The 18,513-nt window shown below is 47.2% G+C and overlaps 8 protein-coding genes across 8 annotated transcripts; 6 read left to right on the top strand and 2 right to left on the bottom strand.

Annotated features, from left to right (window-relative positions):
- Positions 1–671: 671 nt before the first annotated feature.
- On the top strand, positions 672–2,685 carry TrAFT101_007719 (uncharacterized protein; the record flags this gene model as incomplete). Its single annotated transcript, XM_024900515.2, has 2 exons — positions 672–1,512; positions 1,580–2,685. The coding sequence occupies 2 exons, from the start codon at positions 672–674 to the stop codon at positions 2,683–2,685; spliced, it is 1,947 nt and encodes a 648-aa protein (XP_024759180.2).
- Positions 2,686–2,856: 171 nt separating this feature from the next.
- TrAFT101_007718 (uncharacterized protein) lies at positions 2,857–3,741 on the bottom strand (the record flags this gene model as incomplete). Its single annotated transcript, XM_024906849.2, has 1 exon — positions 2,857–3,741. The coding sequence occupies one exon, from the start codon at positions 3,739–3,741 to the stop codon at positions 2,857–2,859; it is 885 nt and encodes a 294-aa protein (XP_024759181.2).
- Positions 3,742–5,068: 1,327 nt separating this feature from the next.
- Positions 5,069–6,479, top strand: ERG6_3 (Delta(24)-sterol C-methyltransferase). The gene is made up of 3 exons (XM_024900543.2): positions 5,069–5,336; positions 5,403–5,724; positions 5,794–6,479. Exons 1-3 carry the CDS (start codon positions 5,095–5,097, stop codon positions 6,379–6,381), a joined length of 1,152 nt encoding a protein of 383 aa, XP_024759182.2. The 5' UTR covers positions 5,069–5,094; the 3' UTR covers positions 6,382–6,479.
- A 126-nt stretch (positions 6,480–6,605) lies between these two features.
- Positions 6,606–9,540, top strand: TrAFT101_007716 (uncharacterized protein). The gene has a single exon (XM_066128127.1). It carries the CDS (start codon positions 6,755–6,757, stop codon positions 9,317–9,319), a length of 2,565 nt encoding a protein of 854 aa, XP_065984243.1. The 5' UTR covers positions 6,606–6,754; the 3' UTR covers positions 9,320–9,540.
- Positions 9,541–9,881: 341 nt separating this feature from the next.
- Positions 9,882–12,312, top strand: TrAFT101_007715 (uncharacterized protein). The gene has a single exon (XM_066128126.1). The coding sequence runs from the start codon at positions 10,547–10,549 to the stop codon at positions 12,239–12,241; it is 1,695 nt and encodes a 564-aa protein (XP_065984242.1). The 5' UTR covers positions 9,882–10,546; the 3' UTR covers positions 12,242–12,312.
- Positions 12,313–13,815: 1,503 nt separating this feature from the next.
- TrAFT101_007714 (uncharacterized protein) lies at positions 13,816–15,045 on the top strand (the record flags this gene model as incomplete). Its single annotated transcript, XM_024911012.2, has 5 exons — positions 13,816–13,862; positions 13,927–13,955; positions 14,034–14,470; positions 14,533–14,806; positions 14,870–15,045. The coding sequence occupies 5 exons, from the start codon at positions 13,816–13,818 to the stop codon at positions 15,043–15,045; spliced, it is 963 nt and encodes a 320-aa protein (XP_024759184.1).
- A 290-nt stretch (positions 15,046–15,335) lies between these two features.
- Positions 15,336–17,199, top strand: TrAFT101_007713 (uncharacterized protein; the record flags this gene model as incomplete). Its single annotated transcript, XM_024908429.2, has 2 exons — positions 15,336–16,186; positions 16,260–17,199. 2 exons carry the CDS (start codon positions 15,336–15,338, stop codon positions 17,197–17,199), a joined length of 1,791 nt encoding a protein of 596 aa, XP_024759185.2.
- Positions 17,200–17,343: 144 nt separating this feature from the next.
- TrAFT101_007712 (uncharacterized protein) lies at positions 17,344–18,012 on the bottom strand (the record flags this gene model as incomplete). Its single annotated transcript, XM_024908430.2, has 1 exon — positions 17,344–18,012. One exon carries the CDS (start codon positions 18,010–18,012, stop codon positions 17,344–17,346), a length of 669 nt encoding a protein of 222 aa, XP_024759186.1.
- Positions 18,013–18,513: the final 501 nt, after the last annotated feature.

The raw sequence follows: 18,513 nt of genomic DNA, 5'->3' as shown, positions 1-18,513 counted from the left end.
CTCATATTACCACTACTATTTTGATCATGATCTACGATAAACGTAAGGCGTCAGGCGAGGGAAGGTTGAGGCAGACGGCGGACAACGTCGGTGCTGCCGAGGGTGAAATTCATATACTACACCCAACATACCATGGTTGGATCTGAGAGAGATAGGCATTGAGATGTAGACTCAAGTGCATTATACTCTCGCCATAATCATCAAAGATTTTATTATAAATAGAGAAGAGAAAAGCATCTTGTTCGTTTCTTCAATTACAAAAACGTAGATATACGACAATCGCAAAAAGATTCCACATATGGAATGCAAATGCCGGGATTCTTCAGCCCTCTATGCGGGGGTTCCATTCCTCCAGATTCATCTTAACCTTGGATGAATAGTCAGCGCTAGCATCGATGGCGGCGCCGAATAGGGTAACTTGAACAAACCTAGGTGCATTTACCGGCCGAATGATTTGTCAGTATCTCCAGACAACGCCGCAGCGGCATGCTTTTTGATTTGAGTGAACGCCACGCCAATGCTTGTGCCATCTAATCATTGATTGGTCTCTCTCTAAAAAGGTGCATTGCTTTATAATTGCTAGTCGCTTTGCTCTGTAGCTCCTCATCCAATCTCAACCTCTTCCTTCTCATAAACATCTCACTTATACAGCAGCGTTGCCATGTCGAGGCATGCTCCTCTCCCAAATCTCCTATAACCTCACACAGCTGCTGTCCCTGCCGACAACCCCCCTCAGCTTCATCACCACCAACGCCTCCATCCCCATCGACGCCGCAATGCCGTCCCTCATATCCGGCGGCTGGCACGAGGGCGAGCGGGCCATGCACCGCGAGGCCCGCAACCCTCACTTTGAAAACCCGACTTCACGCGGATTCCCTACGCCGTATGCCGTACGGGTGATGCACTCGCAGCTTCTTGCGCTCGGAACGCTGGACAGTGAAGGGAGGCCATGGACGACGATCTGGGGTGGTGAGAGGGGCTTTGCGAGACCCGTGGCCGAAGGCGTTTTGGGCATCAGAAGTGCTGTGGACAAGGAGTATGATCCTGTATATGATGTTTTCTGGAAGTCGTCCGACAGCAAAGTGAGCAGCGAACCTGGTGAAGAAGGCATTATAAGGCCTGAGGGAGGCAAGATGATGTCCGCCCTATCCATCGATCTCGAAACCCGTGACCGTGTGAAACTCGCTGGTCGTCTCATTGCCGGAGGAGACATGCCAGGTCCCGACGGTGAAGTCCAGTTGGCGATGCATGTGCAGGAGAGTCTGGGCAATTGTCCCAAGTATATCAACAAAAAGGCACTGGAACCGACTGTGCCTCGGGCTGAATTGGTGCCTGGAGGTCCAGATGGGACTCTCCCGCCAGAAGCAATTGCTTTGATTGAGAAAGCAGACATGTTCTTCTTGTCGAGTACAGATGGAGACAGTATGGATACCAATCACAGAGGAGGACCGAAAGGTTTCATTCGAGTATTGCAGAATGATGAAGGGGGCGTAGAGTTGGTATATCCAGAATGTGAGTATCTCATTGATCACTTATATCTTCATCATATATACAACCGTACTAACAAAACACACCTCAGATTCTGGAAACAGACTATACCAATCCCTAGGAAACCTCAAAGTCAACCCCCTCATCGGCATCGTCATCCCCGACTACGACACCTCCAACGCCCTCTACCTCACCGGCCACACGACCATCCTTCTCGGCAAAGACGCCGCCGCCCTCCTCCCACGCTCCAACATGGCCGTCAGAATCACCGTCTCAGCCTCCCACCTCGTCAAAGCGAGCCTCCCTTTCCGCGGCACTCCCAACGAGCCCTCCCCTTACAACCCCCCCGTCAGGTATCTCCTCTCCGAACGAGCACCCGCCTTGGCATCCACAGACCGTCCAGACATCAACGCCACCCTCGTGTCGAGAGAGATTCTCACGCCAACAATCGCCGTCTTCACGTTCAAGCTCGAAACGACAAGCCCCCGCAACTTGCCCCAATGGCAACCAGGCCACCACGTCACCATGGGCTTCGAAACCGAGCTCAGCACCGGCTACGCCCACATGAACGACCGCGACCCCCAATCCCTCAACGACGACTACGTCCGCACCTTTACCGTCTCCAGTCCTCCTGGTTCCCTCTCCAGCAAGGACCTCTTCCAAATCACAGCCCGCCTCCACGGCCCTGTTACGAAATTCCTCTGGCGCCACAACCCCGTGTCTCCATTAGACATCTCCGTCATGGGCTTCGAAGGTAAAGATGCCTTCAAGCTGCCCACTTCCGCATCCACAGCAGGAAAGCAACCCGTCTTCGTCGCTGGTGGCGTCGGCATCACGCCCCTCCTCGCGCAGGCCAAAGCCGTGCTCGACGCCTCCGTCCCGCTCACGCTGTTGTGGACACTGCGTGGCGTGGATCTTCCCCTGGCGATTCACACATTCGACAAGATCCCCGGATTGGCGGAGAGGAGCACCATATTCGCAACGGGATCCCTTGCTTCAGATGAAACCAAGAAGCTGCTTGAGAAGATCAGCGAGCGCGGGGCAACGGTACAGGAGCGACGGATCAACACCCAGGATCTTGAAGACATGAAGGGAGGTGAAAAGAAATTCTATCTATGCACGGGAGCATCACTTTTAACTTCATTGAGAGGTTGGCTGGAGAGCGAAGACGTGGTTTGGGAGGATTTTGGATACTAACGAATATATTCATGTGACTACGAGAAAGAAAAAAATATTGTATGGGAAAAGCTTTTGGAATGCTCAAAACTTGTATTTATCGCTGTACTGTTTTAAAACATAGCGCTTTTCTCCCAAATATCATTTTCCAAACTATAGCTTCATCTAATATTCACCTCTACTCTACCGCAGCTATTGCGGAGAACCTGGCATCCATCTCTGAGTCCCTTGCTGCCATTCTTCCAAAAGCCCCTGAATGCCAGGACAGTGAATGACATGTTCCCGAAACTCGCCTTTCCGCAGCAGCTGATCTCGGTTAATCAAGCGCTGGTCACGAATAAGCATAAACGGAGGGCACAGATCGCTGACTCGGTCCGGGTTTGCACGGTCACAGAGCAATTCGTAGGCATGCCAACATCCCAAGCACAATATCCCGCGTTCTGTGCGGTTGGTATTTCCCTTGCTGGACACGTTCGGGAACTTTATGTACGCCCTGCCGGGATAGTTGTCCCCCTCGGCTCGATATAGTTGTTGCGGATCACTATCAAAGTCTTGATGCTGCAGTGCCTCGGGGCTATCCACGTACTTTAGAGGAAAATGACTGTTTACGGGATATCTGATGGTAGTGTCAAAGCCGCGAGTGTATCTCCTCTCGGCGCGGAACAGCTGCTCTTGGGCAGCAGCATCAAGTCTGTGCCGAATCGGCAGCATCTTGTGTAGCCCTACATCCTTGATGCTCACGAGATATTGAGGGACAAATCTCTCTTCACCTAGCATTTCCACAAAGTAGGCCGGATGAACACGCATGACAGGGAGCGTATAACGTTGGGAATGAGTGAGCACCCCATATCGCAACAGCATAGGATAGGGGACCATCTGAAAGCATGGATCGGATTTGACGCAAATGCGGCAGACGCGGTCAGCCGTAGGAAGAAACATGTATCCACCGAATCTCCTCTTACAGGCACAGCAACGGCCGTCGTTTCGAAGAACGTGTGTCAGCAGTGCGATCGAATGGTGTTTGAGGAGGTTCGTCTGGCCAAGGGCCCTAAGAATTCGGGGCGCGTGCTTGAGCATGTCGACATAAGCTGGGAGAGTCTGCATTAACCTGGCTCCGGCAGTGCATGTTCGTGCAACTCGCGTCAAAGATTGAACGTCGAGGAGGCTGAGGATTCGCTTCACAGTGCTGTTAGGGAGAGAGTCGAAAATTCCAAACAGCGAGGAAGGGTGTATTCTGGACCATGGCTGGGCAGGGGGAACTCGTCTAACGACCTATGTTTGTTCATTATCCCACTTTTGCGAAGATGCGCCGAATGCATGTATAAGGTCTGAAGAAGAAATTTCGGACAGGGGCGTTGCGGCGAAATCCTCCATGGCTGCTGTCGAGCGATACGGAAAAAGGGAGGGTAGGTGGGACAAGGAAATGCTGGAGTTAATAATATAGATTCCGTTCAGGGTGAAATAAGTGTTTTTGGCAAGGAGATTGTGCGAAGAAGAGAAAAGGAGGAGTTTGCTTTCAAAGCTGAGAAGACGGTCAGCCTTGGAGAGACATGCGCGGGAAGGACTTTCCCCGTGAGAATTTAGCAGATCCGCCTCATTTAGTACAGCTGTGGAAGAGAAGTTGAATTACACGTACTCTTTAGACAATTACACAAGCTGTTTGGATATTTCAACGTTAGGAGAGGTACCGATATTTGCGAGTATATTGGCCACACAGTGTCTCATAGAGATTACTCATCTTCAATGAAATAAAAAGGAGATAATGCAGAGCCTTTTCTTAATATCTAGCACAGAGTCAATATACAGCTAAACCAGGGAGACAAATGAAGTTTCGCCTTCTCCGCCAGGTAAAATTACGCCATCTCTACACACTTACTCATGCAAGGCTTTTCAACGTGAACTGAGTCGCCCATCTATGGATAAGCCCGGAGATAACTTCTACTTGCTCCATACAGCAGCTTCTCCGTGAGCATGATCCCTTTTTCAAATTTGTAATGCGGCCGCCGAAACAACTCAATATGCACCATCGAGATTACATTTACGCGTATTATTAGATATACGCCCGAAATATACGAAGCTAAATGATAGTGAAGGATTTGATTGGGCAATAGTGTCCAGCTATACGCGTATTAATACCCATGCCCCGCGTATAGATATCAATACGCGTATAACCGGGTGCCGCATTCGTATTCGGACGCGCGCGCTTGTGATACGACAGGGCGGCAACACTGTCCAGCTGCGTGTAGTTGATTGATGAAGTCTGGATGATAGATATGAAAGTCAGCTGTTTACAAGTATAAGAATCTGAATTCCTCTCTGTTTCAAGCCCCGTCATCTTCGGATTCCATATTCAAAGTCATTCTGTTCCTCCCATTCTTCCTCCCACAGCTCGTCCATCTTTGTGTCCTAAATCCGAATCTATCCACAACAATGGCCGAAACTCAAGCACTTCTTCCGGCTGACCAAGCCAGAAACATGGCGTTTGATAAAATCTTGCACAAGAGCTCGTCAACATCTCAAGGCGGTCTTCGTGCCATGATAAACAAAGACAATGATGCTCACAAGGCAGCTGTAGTTGAATACTTCCAGCACTGGGATGATAAGAAAGCTGAAGACGAGACTGAAGCCGTTCGACAGGCTCGAGTTACTGATTATGCAAGCCTAACTAGACAGTATGAAGCCCTGTCTCCGTGCTACTTTGCAAACCGATTGTTGCTAACTCGGACTGTATCAAACAGGTATTACAACTTGGCGACCGATCTTTACGAATATGGCTGGGGCGAGGCATTCCACTTTTGCAGGTTTGCCTACGGGGAGAGATTTAATCAGGCTGTGGCTCGACATGAACACTTTCTAGCAAGTAACATTGGCATCAAGCCTGGCATGCGGGTGCTGGATGTTGGCTGCGGTGTTGGAGGACCAGCACGAGAAATCGTCAAGTTTACCGGAGCCCACGTCACCGGTTTGAACATCAATTCTTACCAAATCAGTCGAGCAAAGCAATACGCAGTCAAAGAAAAGCTTACTCACAAGCTTGATTTCGTTCAGGGTGATTTCATGGTATGTGCATCCACTTCTATACCGACAAAACAATAGCTACGGAAAACTAATACGCTTCGTATTTCACAGAACCTACCTTTCCCCGATAACTCGTTCGATGCCGTATACGCAATCGAAGCTACAGTTCATGCGCCGAACCTTGAAAGCGCATACAGAGAAATTTTCCGTGTACTAAAACCTGGTGGCGTGTTTGGCGTCTACGAATGGTTCATGACAGATGCCTTCAATAATGACGACTTAACTCATCGCCAAATCCGTCTCGATATCGAACAGGGCGATGGTATTGCTCAAATGCTCAAAGTAGAAGACGGTCTCGCCGCCATTCAGGGCGCAGGTTTCACTCTCGAAACCCACTACGACCTCGCTGAGGACTATAGCAACGAGACCAGCGTTGCGCCGTGGTACTGGCCTCTGGGCACTGATCTTCGTTATGCGCAGACGCTGGCGGATGTCTTTACGGTCTTGAGGATGAATCGCTTTGGCAGAGAGGTGTCGCATGCTTTTATTTCGCTTTTGGAGCTGTTGGGGATTGCACCGTCTGGTACTAGGAAGACTGCTCAGAGTCTTGGAAAGGCAGCGGACGCACTTGTTGAAGGAGGGAAGAAGAAGCTGTTTACGCCAATGTATCTGATGGTAGGCCGCAAGCCGGAGTATTGAAGGCTTTTGCTGGAAATGAACGGGGTAATGCGTCTCGAGCGGCAGGAATACGCTCAATCAATTTAGCTTTTATATGTAAATATATTCTTGACTTAATGCTGATATTATACACTTGGTAATCTTTGATTGGTGTGAATGCAGTGAAGATACCCGCAGCCCCAATAAGAAGGCAGCCGGCATCGTTGCCTGCAGGCTGCATCTGCACCTCCATTTACCCCTCACGCGCAATCCTGCTTTTTTCATTTCTCATTCATTTGGATGTTTTACTTCTTTATATTTTTTAATTGTTTGTTTTGTGACTAGCTAAGAAAAATCAGGATTTATTCATACTTTCCTAGGTTTGGCCTCATATGGTCAACGGATATTCAGAATCATGCGTCTACTAAAGACTGATACAATCGAGATTCAGACATTCGAGTACGGTGATATTCCGCCGTACGCTATCCTATCACATAGGTGGGGAAAAGATGAACTCACCTATCAGGACCTGGAAGCAGGGCTGAAGGCGAATGAAAGGAAAGAAAGGTTTAAGAAAGTGCAACAATGCTGTTCTAAAGCCAGGGCAGACGGCTTCGAATATGTCTGGATTGATACTTGTTGCATAGACAAGACAAGTAGTGCTGAGCTGTCAGAGGCGATTAACTCCATGTTCCTTTGGTATCACCAAGCTGAGAGATGCTATGCCTATCTTGCAGACGTGCCCTCGAAATCTACTTTTAAGGAAAGCGAGTGGTTTACAAGAGGTTGGACCCTGCAAGAGTTGCTCGCCCCAACAGACATTTGTTTTGTAGATGAGAACTGGCATGATATCGGAACCAAAAAGAGCCAACAACAGAACATATCCGAATGCACTGGCATACCTGTAAGCATCCTCTGCGGCGATGATGACCTTGACACAGCCAGTATTGCACAAAGAATGTCATGGGCTTCCAAGAGAAGAACGCAACGACTTGAAGATCGTGCTTATTGTTTATTGGGAATATTCGGCATTCATATGCCACTGATCTATGGAGAAGGCGAACAAGCTTTTTTAAGGCTACAAGAGGAAATCATGAGGATCTCACATGATGATAGTCTCTTTGCGTGGAAATCTTCTGACTCTCGTGGCGGATTGCTGGCTACCTCCACTGAAGCTTTCAAAGACTCTGGAGATATTATTCAATCCAATCCATTCAACGATTCTACTACTGCTTTAACTATAAATAGCAGAGGAGTCCATTTGAAAGTTCGTTTTATGGGAATAGGCCCTCAGAGATTAGGTCTCGCAATTCTTCATTGCAGAAGAAAGGGCGAAGATAAACCGGTCGCCATCTATGCCAGAGACTTGTTTGGAACAATGGAGACTTTTGAAAGAGTCATGAGTGAAAAGCTCGAGCATTTTGATCGAAGAAAATACAGGCTCTCACAATATCCAATGAGAAAGATGTGTATCCAGACAGGAAGAATGACGCCTCTGCTGAATTCGAACAATCTGAAGAAACGGAAACGTGACAATAGTACGCAATACAAAATTTACGACGACTACACGTTGCAAAGTTTGATGCACTTTGATCGTGTAGAAGCGGTGTTAAAAACAGCAACCTCAACATCACAGGATGATATGTGGCTGCTGCTAACACGAGACAACGTTGAAGTAAATTGGGGCGATGACTATGACTGGACAGCGTTGCATCACGCAGTCAACAGGTATAAGAAGACAGCGGTGAAGATGTTGCTAGCTAGGGGTGCCAATATCAACTGTGTGAATGCCGTTGGTGAGACTCCGATATGCTTAGCCGCTAAAAATGGATATGAAGACGTTTTCAAGCTGCTGATAGATGCGGGTGCTCTGATTAACCCAACAGAGTCAGAACACAAGATGCCGCTATCGTTGGCCATTATGGAAAGACACAAGAACATCGTCAAGCTGTTGTTAGAAAATGGAGCCAAAATTGACGAAAAGGATAGCAGCATTGGTAAAAGTCCTCTATCGTTGGCCGCTTCTATTACAGACCAAAGCATTCTCAGGTTGATACTGGAACATAAAGCCGAGGCTCATGCAAATGACCCTAAAATTACTGAAACGCCATTTTTATCAGCCATAATGGACGGAAATCAAGATTATGTTCAATCCTGCTTAAAACAGCAACTCAGGCTTTATGAAGCAGCCTTGGATTACTATACCGTAACGCCACTATCATTAGCCGTTTTAAATGGACATGGAGATATTGTCAAGCTGTTGCTCGAAAATGGAGCCCAGGCTGGTGAAATCTACTATGGTCTATCATTGCTATCATTAGCTATTTCGAATGGACATCATGATATTGCCGAGCTATTATTGAAAAATGGAACCGACGCCGAAGCAACAATTGATAGCAGTGGTAGAAAGCCGTTATCACTGGCTATTTTAAATGGGCATCGAGACATTGTTAAGTTATTGGTTAAATTTGGAGCCAAGGCTGATACAAAAGATGAAGATGGTGGAACGCCACTATTTTTAGCTGTTTTCCAAAAGCAGGAAGATGTTGTTACGTTTCTACTTGAAAGCGGCCCTGAAGTCAATTTAAAAGACGCAAATGACTTTACGCCGCTACATATGGCTACATTGAATGGGCATGAAGGTATTGCTACGTTGTTGCTCGCGTCTGGAGCCAAAGTTAATGTACAAGACAATGCTGGCAGAACGCCGCTTATGTTAGCGGTAACTTGCGGGTATGACAATATTGTGGTCTTGCTGCTGAAATGGGGAGCAGGCATTAATATCAAAAATGACATTGGTGGGATAGCTCTCTCTTTGGCTATTCCTGATGGTTATGAGCATATTGTTAAACTGCTATTAGAGAATGGTGCTGATATTAGTTTGAAGGATTTTGAAGGTCAAACACCACTTATGTTGGCGAAGCGCTATGGGCAGGGAGGCATTATCAAACTGTTACAGGAAGCTGAGAAGACCATGTAGAATACGAGAAAGAAATATTTGGTTTGATGAGTGTCGTTCGATGATTTACAATTGCCTAAAGAAGGGTTGAGGTTGAGTCGACAACGATGATAAATAGACACTGCTATCGGAGACTGCGAGTGAGAAAAATTGGAGTTGCTGAGATGAAAAATAATACTAATTACTTGATTATGAGGACTATTAATTCAGTTGTGAATTTTCTTTTTACAAAAATAATGGGATAAGAGAATGGTGCGTAATAGAAATGATGACCATTCAAATGTACACTTTGTCTTCAATACATTGAATGAGAGGCTTTATTATATAATTTTCATCAGCTGTGTTTGGGCTAAATTAATTGATTCATTTCTCCAATTCGCTCGACTCAATCCTATCTGTTATGAAAATTATACTGAATAATGATTTTAGATACTGAAAGTTTCTGAAGTCGAAATCCTACCTCTTCGAAAACTACTGGCATGAAATGATTACCCCGTCGGAGGCGGTGTCTACATGTAAGAGAATTCACGTGATACCCAGTGCCTAAAGTCCTACATTGCCTATTCATAAGGCTTTCAATAAGGCTGTGAGTTGGGCTGCGAGTTAGGCTGTCAACAGGGCTGTGTACCCGTAGATAGAGGTACATGCATATCCCATTCTATCATTGTTGAAACAGTGCTCACCGCCTCAGTACGCGTCTTGGTGTCTTTCCCTCCTCCACCTCTTTTTACGAGACACCCCTTATAAACTACATGTTCCGTTTCTCACAAATGATTCAATCCTGATTATACCGAAGATATAATTTGAGTTACTCTACCATGGAACCCAACCTCCAGGGCATTATCCTTGGAAGCGATCTCGCGAAAAAGAGAAGGCGTTTCTACAGAACCCGAACATACCCTAACGGCGCCAAAGAAGTCGTCATCTCCCGAGCTTCTATGTGAAGATTGCGCCAATCTGGATCTTGCAAAGGCTCTACTAGTCGAAGAAAAGGACGGTGGCGATAAATTCGCCCCTGGTCGTTGGGGATACTTCAACACCTGGGCCGTTGATGTTGGCCATCGATACCGAGTGGCGAGAACGACGAACTGTAATCTATGCAGAATACTCTTCAAATCTCGTGTCGAAGAAGAAGATCTCGCACTTGACGGCGACGTCGACTGGATAAGAGCAGTGTCCTTTTTACGCTTTTTTAAATTACTCAAGTTTGGGTCTAAATTTTGGCACTCATGGGACTTTCCGGTTCTGATGCTGTTTTCCAACAAAAACTATGATCTGCACAAGAATCACAAGAAAATCATGAATTTGATTCAAGTATCTGGGTGTGCAGCGCTCCAACAGTGCGACCAGCAACAGGCGGTTCCTTTGTCACTAAAGGTAATACCTCCTAGGTTTGATTTGGGCACATTTAGAAAATGGTTTGACTATTGCAACAAAAACCATGGGCTACTCTGCCGCTCTAAAAAGACAGAATTGTGTGGCACTCGCCTCATTGATTGCGAGGAGCAATCTATTGTAGAGCATGGGCCCGGGATGCCGTATGTGGCTCTGAGCTACGTTTGGGGACAGCCCACGACCCAGAGAGAGATAACTACATGTAATGGGAAGCAACTACCTACTCAACTCTCATTGGTTATCCGAGATGCTATGGCGGTTACTCAGGCAATGGGATTCCGGTATCTATGGGTAGACCGATACTGCATTGATCAAAACAATCCAACAGTCGTGCATCAGCAAATTGGGCAAATGGGTGCTATATACGGCAACGCCGAAGTGACTATAATCGCTGCAGCAGGTCAAGATGAGAACTATGGTCTACCAGGAGTAGGAAGAAATCGCCCAGGGACACAAACGGTGGCCCACATTGGCGAAGTCGCAGTAGTGTGGGCAGCGGGGGACCCCCAAGCAGCAATCAAATCATCGCATTGGTCTACTCGTGGATGGACTTTTCAGGAAGCACTCCTCAGCCGCCGCCGCCTTGTTTTCACAGAAGATCAGGTTTATTTTGAGTGCAGCGCAATGAATATCTTCGAGAGCCTCGATATTCCACTCGATAGTTTGCACATCAAAGACAGAAGTAAAAGCTACGAGGACCTGAGAGGTGGAGTTTTCGGCAGGAATCGTGCAGCGCAATTCGGCAGGTTTATTCTCCAAAAACAGGGAAAGGGAGAGAATCTCAGTCAATATCTATCGAATGTGGAAGAGTATTCCGCCCGGAAATTGACTTTTGCCAAGGATTCCCTGGACGCATTTCGAGGTATTGCGCAACAATTCTGGTACCGAAAGCACGCAGTCCACAATATTTGGGGGTTACCATACCTAACACTACCAGCGGAACGAGGGCTTGGTTTCGTATATTCACTAGCTTGGCACCATACAACCAGTTGCTGGGACCTCTCACAGAGTCCACATCGTCGATCACAATTCCCTTCCTGGTCTTGGGCCGGATGGGAGGGTGAAATCCGATATCAAATGCCCTGGAGTAAACATAACTTGTGGTCTAGTAAACTTTTTGAGGCTATTTCCTTCGAGAACGAAATGGGTAGTCCCACAACCTTGGAGATGATTGTGCCAAATATTGATGAGACTTGTGATTTTCCAGTTATGAGACTCACCGCGGCAGTGGTTCCCTCGAAACTCATTTCCTTTAACTTCAACGTTGATTCGGATAAGCAATGGCGGTTTGGAAAATACAAAGCCGACCTAGCACTGTCCTACGGCTCTGTGTCTGAATCCCAATTTGCTCAAGATATTCATGATAGTCATATATGGCAATGTGTCTGTATCGGATGGTCAGGCTGGGGGGTGACCGTCATGATTTTAAAAATACATGACAGTTCGGGATTGTGGAAGCGGGCCGGGTTATTGACTATTAACTGCTATACGCATAACGTCGAACCGATGATGCAGACCTGGGAATATAAATCATTTAGAGTTAGATGAGTGAGCTTTTGAATGAATGAACATATTAGATAATAAGATTAAATAAGTCTTGAACAAAATCTGCAACAAACTACTATAGCCCTGTCCTGCAAGACCTCGTCAGCATGTAGTATAATCATGGGTACTTCCCTGCAGCCAGTTCTAGCTCTGCTAGGAACTATTCACTTATATACATCCCACGAAAAGTTCATGTCTCGAGGGCTACAGTCCTTAGAATAATCGTTCAAATCTTGTGCGGCACCCATTTCGCCTTTTACTGTAGCTTTAGTCTGCTATTCATATTTTATTATTGAAGTCAGTACTTTTGATGGGGATGAAAAGGTGGCAATCAATATTAACAATCGTGGCAAGGGTAGATTCTTACTCTCTAGAGGTAGCTTATTTTCGATGTTTGCAGACTGTTTCCATTCCGTAACGGCATGTTTGATCCTCTACAAGTTGTTAGCCGTGTCATATAACGTGCTGAATTTCACACAGTCAAATGATGTTTACCTAAGCATCTAACAAACTGATAGACGCCACAACTACTGAGTCAGACAATGGCAGAAGCTCTATTACCGCAATATATAGTGTAGATTTATTTTCTACCAGCCAGTCCAACATAGACATTCACTTAAAGAGTCAAACATTCTAGGCAATTTTAGTATTTTAGTACAATAACTTCATAGCTTCATGTATCGTTTATGGGGGGTTTAGATGTGAGAACTTGGGTGTGATATCCGTCCATGACATTTAGCTGAATGGGGGACATACGAAGGAATCCGGATAGCAGTATGATAATCTAGCATCTCCTTCTCCTGTAGGTCACCTTGATTCCAACACGCCTCTACGAGCAGCCGCACTAGCCTCATGTTATACGACCGCGGCTCTTCTCCAGCCTTGGCCAATATCTCCAACGCCATCATCCTCTGAGAATCCTCAGTCGCCTCGCAGGCATTCTAATATATTACAACTTGTTGTAAGTTGATGAAAGATGTATGCATTGCTTATCAGCGTTCGCGAGTTGTATTAACCGCAACTAGGAACAATTATGTAAGGCCATATTTCAAGCAAATTTTCCCAAACGTCACCAAATCGCTAAGCCACATCTCTTCTGCTAATTTTCCGCTCAAACATATCTCTTTTATATCCCAAATCCGTCTCTGAAGCGCGAGATGGTTCAACTCCTCGCTCCGTAGCCGCTTCACTGAGCACTTGTCGAGTAATCAACTTCCCATGCCCCTCTCGCATCGGATGACTAAGGCGGGGCTGCTGAGGGGCAGCTGCGAACTGGAGCTCTGACGTTGTCGGAGAATGGATGAAGATTAGCCGAGCTGCCTCAATATAAAAACAAAACAAATCTCACAGCGAGTATTTTGTCTTTTTGACTTCTCTTTTCAGAGCTATATTACGAGCAGGGCCTTGAGCTTCCCCAGCATCTACAAGACTAGCATCTCCTTCAATCAGGAGAGCTTTTTCTCGTCTTCATCATTCTCTGCAGAGCCTTACACCAGCTACCCCGCCATCAATATTTACGAGGGGCAAAAAGCGTGCACAGTTCTTTTCGTATAAGACAGCAGTTCAGTTTCGCTACAATGGCTGCCAAAACGGATCTCAATACCTACAAGTTCAACCACTCGATGTATGTCTGTATGATTTTATTTTTATCTGGTGTCCAATTTCCTTGCTAATGGAGGCATGAAAAGGATTCGAGTCAAGGACCCCAAGGAGTCTGGTAAGCATGCTTATTTCGTTGCATCATGCATAACATTACGTCGCAGTGTTACTGAGTAAATGCTTATTGCCACTTCAGTCAAGTTTTACGAGTTCCTTGGAATGAGTGTGGTCCGCAAGCTCGAGTTCCCTGAAGCCAAGTTCGATCTCTACTTCATGGCCTACAACAACAAGGGTGCAGTCTCGTTTGGAAACTCTGCCATTGACCGTGAGGGCGTCATTGAACTCACTCACAACTATGGCACTGAGAGTGACCCCAACTACACCATCAACAATGGAAACAAGGATCCTCACCGAGGATTCGGTCACACTTGCATCTCCGTCGACAACCTCCAGGCCGCCTGCCAGCGCATCGAGGATGCTGGGTACAAGTTCCAGAAGAAGCTCACCGATGGACGCATGAAGCACATTGCATTTGCCTTGGACCCCGATGGATATTGGGTTGAGATTATTGGCCAAAAGCCTATTGAAGAGACCGCTAACATCAAAGAAACTGATGTCACCACCTACCGCATGGTAAGAAGCGACTGTCATCTGAAATTTACCCGAATTTAGTCGCTGACCCATTGTATCTTTAGAACCACACCATGATCCGTGTCAAGGATCCCCAGAAGTCTCTCAAATTCTACCAAGAAGTTCTGGGCATGTCTCTTTTCCGGACCAACGAGTCTCCCGATGCGGGCTTCAACCTCTACTTCCTCGGCTACCCTGGCACCCAGGGCGTTCCTCAAGAAGGCCGAACCAGCGACCGTGAAGGCTTACTGGAGTTGACCTGGAACTACGGTACCGAGAAGGACGAAAACTTTTCCTACCACAATGGCAACGACCAGCCTCAAGGCTTTGGTCACATCTGTAAGCGCCCCTGCTTGTGACGTGTTGCTGTTGGGAATTCATAAGCTAACGTTGATTCTATAGGCGTTTCCGTTGACGACTTGGACGCTGCTTGCCAGCGATTTGAGGACCTGAAGTGCAACTGGAAGAAGAGACTGACGGATGGCCGCATGCGCAATGTCGCATTCCTGCTGGATCCCGATGGATACTGGGTTGAGGTTGTGCAGAACGACAGATACAGCGACAAGAACGTTGTTTAAATCAAATTACTGTTAGTAGTAGTAGTATATAGCTCCGTTATGAGGAAAAGTACATGTAGCATGAAACAAGATTTTAGCCGTCGTCAACACAAGTATGATATGCATACTAAGAGGCGATGAAACGAACCCATCTGGGTAGCGTATCAATAGCCTAGTTCATGGATGCAGCTCCTTCAGCTTATGCACGGCCCACTGAGGCTAAATGCTGGCGTCGCGTGTCCTGGCCATGAACAAGACGATGTCTCCTTGTAAAGTCTTTGTTGTTCCTCCTTTCCGTCATTTCTCCTCAAATGAGATTACTAAATACCAAATCTCAAGACCTCGAGGTCTTTGCTACCAATGAGGAAGTACGGTATGCCATATTGTCTCATACATGGGGCAGCCAAGAAGTAACGCTAGCGGGCTTTGTTACAAAGGATAAGAGGACGGACTCTGAGGGATGGGAGAAGATACGCCGAAGCTGCGAAGTAGCGGCTCGTCTGGGCTTCGACTACATATGGATAGATACATGCTGCATCGATAAGACCAGCAGCGCTGAGCTGTCTGAAGCCATCAACTCCATGTTTCAGTGGTATGAGAAGGCCGAGGTCTGCATCGCATATCTGGAGGACGTCTCATCAGCGGATGATCCAACAAAAGACGGTTCTCAGTTTGCGCAATGCCGCTGGTTTAGCAGAGGCTGGACCTTGCAAGAGCTGATTGCTCCTCCCGAGGTACACTTTTACTCTCAAGAATGGCAGCTCATCGGGACTCGAACTTCTCTCCAAGAAGCCATCACGAGAGTTTCCCTCATCCCTGCTGTGATGCTCAATACGAGTAGTCAGCGCCAAAGCCTGGATGATTTTTCCGTCGCAGAAAAGATGAGCTGGGCGGCCAGTCGGCAAACTACCCGGCCAGAGGACATGGCATACTGCCTGCTCGGATTGTTCGACATTAACATGCCTTTGCTATATGGAGAAGGCCGCGTCAAAGCGTTCAAGCGGCTACAAGAAGAGATCATTAAGTCCACAAATGATGATTCCATTTACGCCTGGAGATATCCTGAAGAACTATCCAAGAGACAGCATTTCTGGGGCCTCTTGGCAGAGAGTCCTGCGGCATTTGGACATCAAGGCGGTGACTTTGTAATTAAAAGAGCAAGGTATTTGCGTATTCACTCGCCGAAAATAGCATCTAATTCAGAGCTGATAGTTTCTTTTTTCTCTCTTGCTTAGGTACCTCACACGACGCTCAAACTATGTAGCCACGGTTTCAAGCCGTGGCCTGGACGTAGAACTGGCTCTGACGCCTCACCCTCGAGATGAATCCGGGACCATCTTCATTGCGGTGCTGGACTGCGATATGGGCCGAGATGAGGTCTCGCATGAGCTGACACCAGCCATTATCCTTCAAAAGACGCAGTGGCACAACGATACAGAATTCGTCCGTGTACGAACAGATCATTTGCTAATGCTATCGATGAACCGCATGAAGTTGGCCAAAGATCTCAACCGCTATCGTCTGGGCTACGACCGCCTTTCAGAGGCCCAGCCTCGACAGATATTCGTCCCGAACAGTCTATCCACGCGGCGATCTCCCCGGGGCGTCTTGTTCCATCCTGAAGTGGCGCCTTTATATCACGATAAGCCGTTTATGATTGATGTGCTCTCGAATAATTCTGCATGGTTCTTCTATGTGTCCAAAAGCACTTTAGCAAATACCGTCACAGGTAGCCTTCACCGACGCAACTCTGCATTTGAAGAACCACCACATGAGGCAGGCGAGACATTTGTACTAAACTTTGACCATACTTCTGATCTGGGTGCCACCGAGCCTGCGCAGCCGATTGTACTCGGGTTCTTGGAGCTCGAGATCAAGCAAAACGGTGGATGGAACAGCTGGCGCACATGTCTCGTAATAGGCTTGGAGCCTCATCCTCCAAATCCCTTTGGCACGCCTTCGCTGTATACAGTACCATGGTATGCATTTGAGAAAAAGGACAAGGTTGCGGCGGGTGAGCTGGGTGATGTGCTGGCGAGAGAAAACAGGGCGATGGAGCATAAGCTGTTGCATGAGGTGCTGCAAGTCGAGTTTGATCTGGAGAGTCGGCACTCGAGGCTTTTTTATAATGTAATTTTGAAACTGAAGGAGTCGAGCAAGGATTCGAGGAGATAGTAGTTTTGCCTGATGTATATAGATAAAGTCCAGGGCTCCATTAGACGTACACGCAGATTAATACTTGGATACCATATCGAAGAGCTACAAACCAATTTTATTCAAAGGAAAAGAAAAAAGGAGAAGAAAAAACAAGCAAAGGTATTATAATTCGTCAGCAACCCCCAAAACAGTCATTTCCAACCGCGACAAAATCTCCTCCGGGACATCCAACGGCTTCTCTTCCGGCACCAGCCCCCTTTTCACCAACTCATCCGTCGAAATGTCTGGCTGCTCCTCCAAGGCCTTTTTCAGCTCCTTGGCCCTCTCCGTAACGTCCTCAATGGAAACGATCCACTCATCCGCCCATTTCGTGCTCAGCGTCGCAGGAATGCCAATCTGAATGCTCCTGTAAGGCAGCGCCTCCAGCTTCGGGTTCCTCTCCGGATCCCACTGGACTCTCACGTCCGTAGGTTTCTCGTGGACCACTGTCCTGTTGGTGCTTTCTTTGTCTACGTGGGCATGCGGGGATGGATGGGTAGACAGGATTGCCTGTTCCAAGAGGCCCAAAAAGTCTTGTTTTTTCATCTTGAGGGCGAGGATGCGGCTTTGGCCCGCGTCCTTGTGAGAGTATCCGGAGCGGTACATCATCCAGCACCAGCTTGGTTTGATCCAGGTCATGCGCTCAGGGCTGAAATCCGGGGACGCATTGAGTTTCTGAGCCTTGACCGCAGCATCGGCAATGGAAGTTTTGTAAGCTTGATAGACGATGATGTGTTGGCTATCATAGGAGGCGCGGATTTGGCGGTAGGGAATTTGCGTGGGATGAGACATGGCTGTATTGTCAAGGAACTCAATTAGATGAGCGTATATTATTGTGTCTCATTCATAGAGCAGTATTGATTGAGATTGGCGGTACACGATGAGATGCTCTCATTTGTTGAATACATGCAAGTAGATATATATTGTTTAGATACAGTGCCAGATGCGGAGCTGCGGCTGATGACACTGCCATGACGACGGCGAATGAGTCTATGCCGATGCTGGATCGCCTAGGTAGCCACAACGTTCTATTGGATGCCTGTCATGAGCGCTTAGCCTGCTCGGGACGTCAAAGTTCAATATCAGACGATTTCATTCACCAGGCTGTAGCAATTTATGCTATGTGTACGACGGTGAAACAGGATGCGCTTCCAGAATGTACAGAGATTATAGGTGGTTATAGCATCTGTAAGCGCAGCTCGTAGTACATCACATCACAACAGCTAGGGACAGCTTTGCGAGAGCCGAACTGCAATATTTAGACGCAAATTTAGGCATTGGATGGTCCCCGGA

This window comes from Trichoderma asperellum, chromosome 4 (assembly GCF_020647865.1).
Source record: "Trichoderma asperellum chromosome 4, complete sequence".
NCBI lineage: Eukaryota > Fungi > Ascomycota > Sordariomycetes > Hypocreales > Hypocreaceae > Trichoderma > Trichoderma asperellum.
The sequence above is the reverse complement of the archived record's forward strand: the minus strand, read 5'-3'. Positions and strand labels throughout refer to the sequence as shown.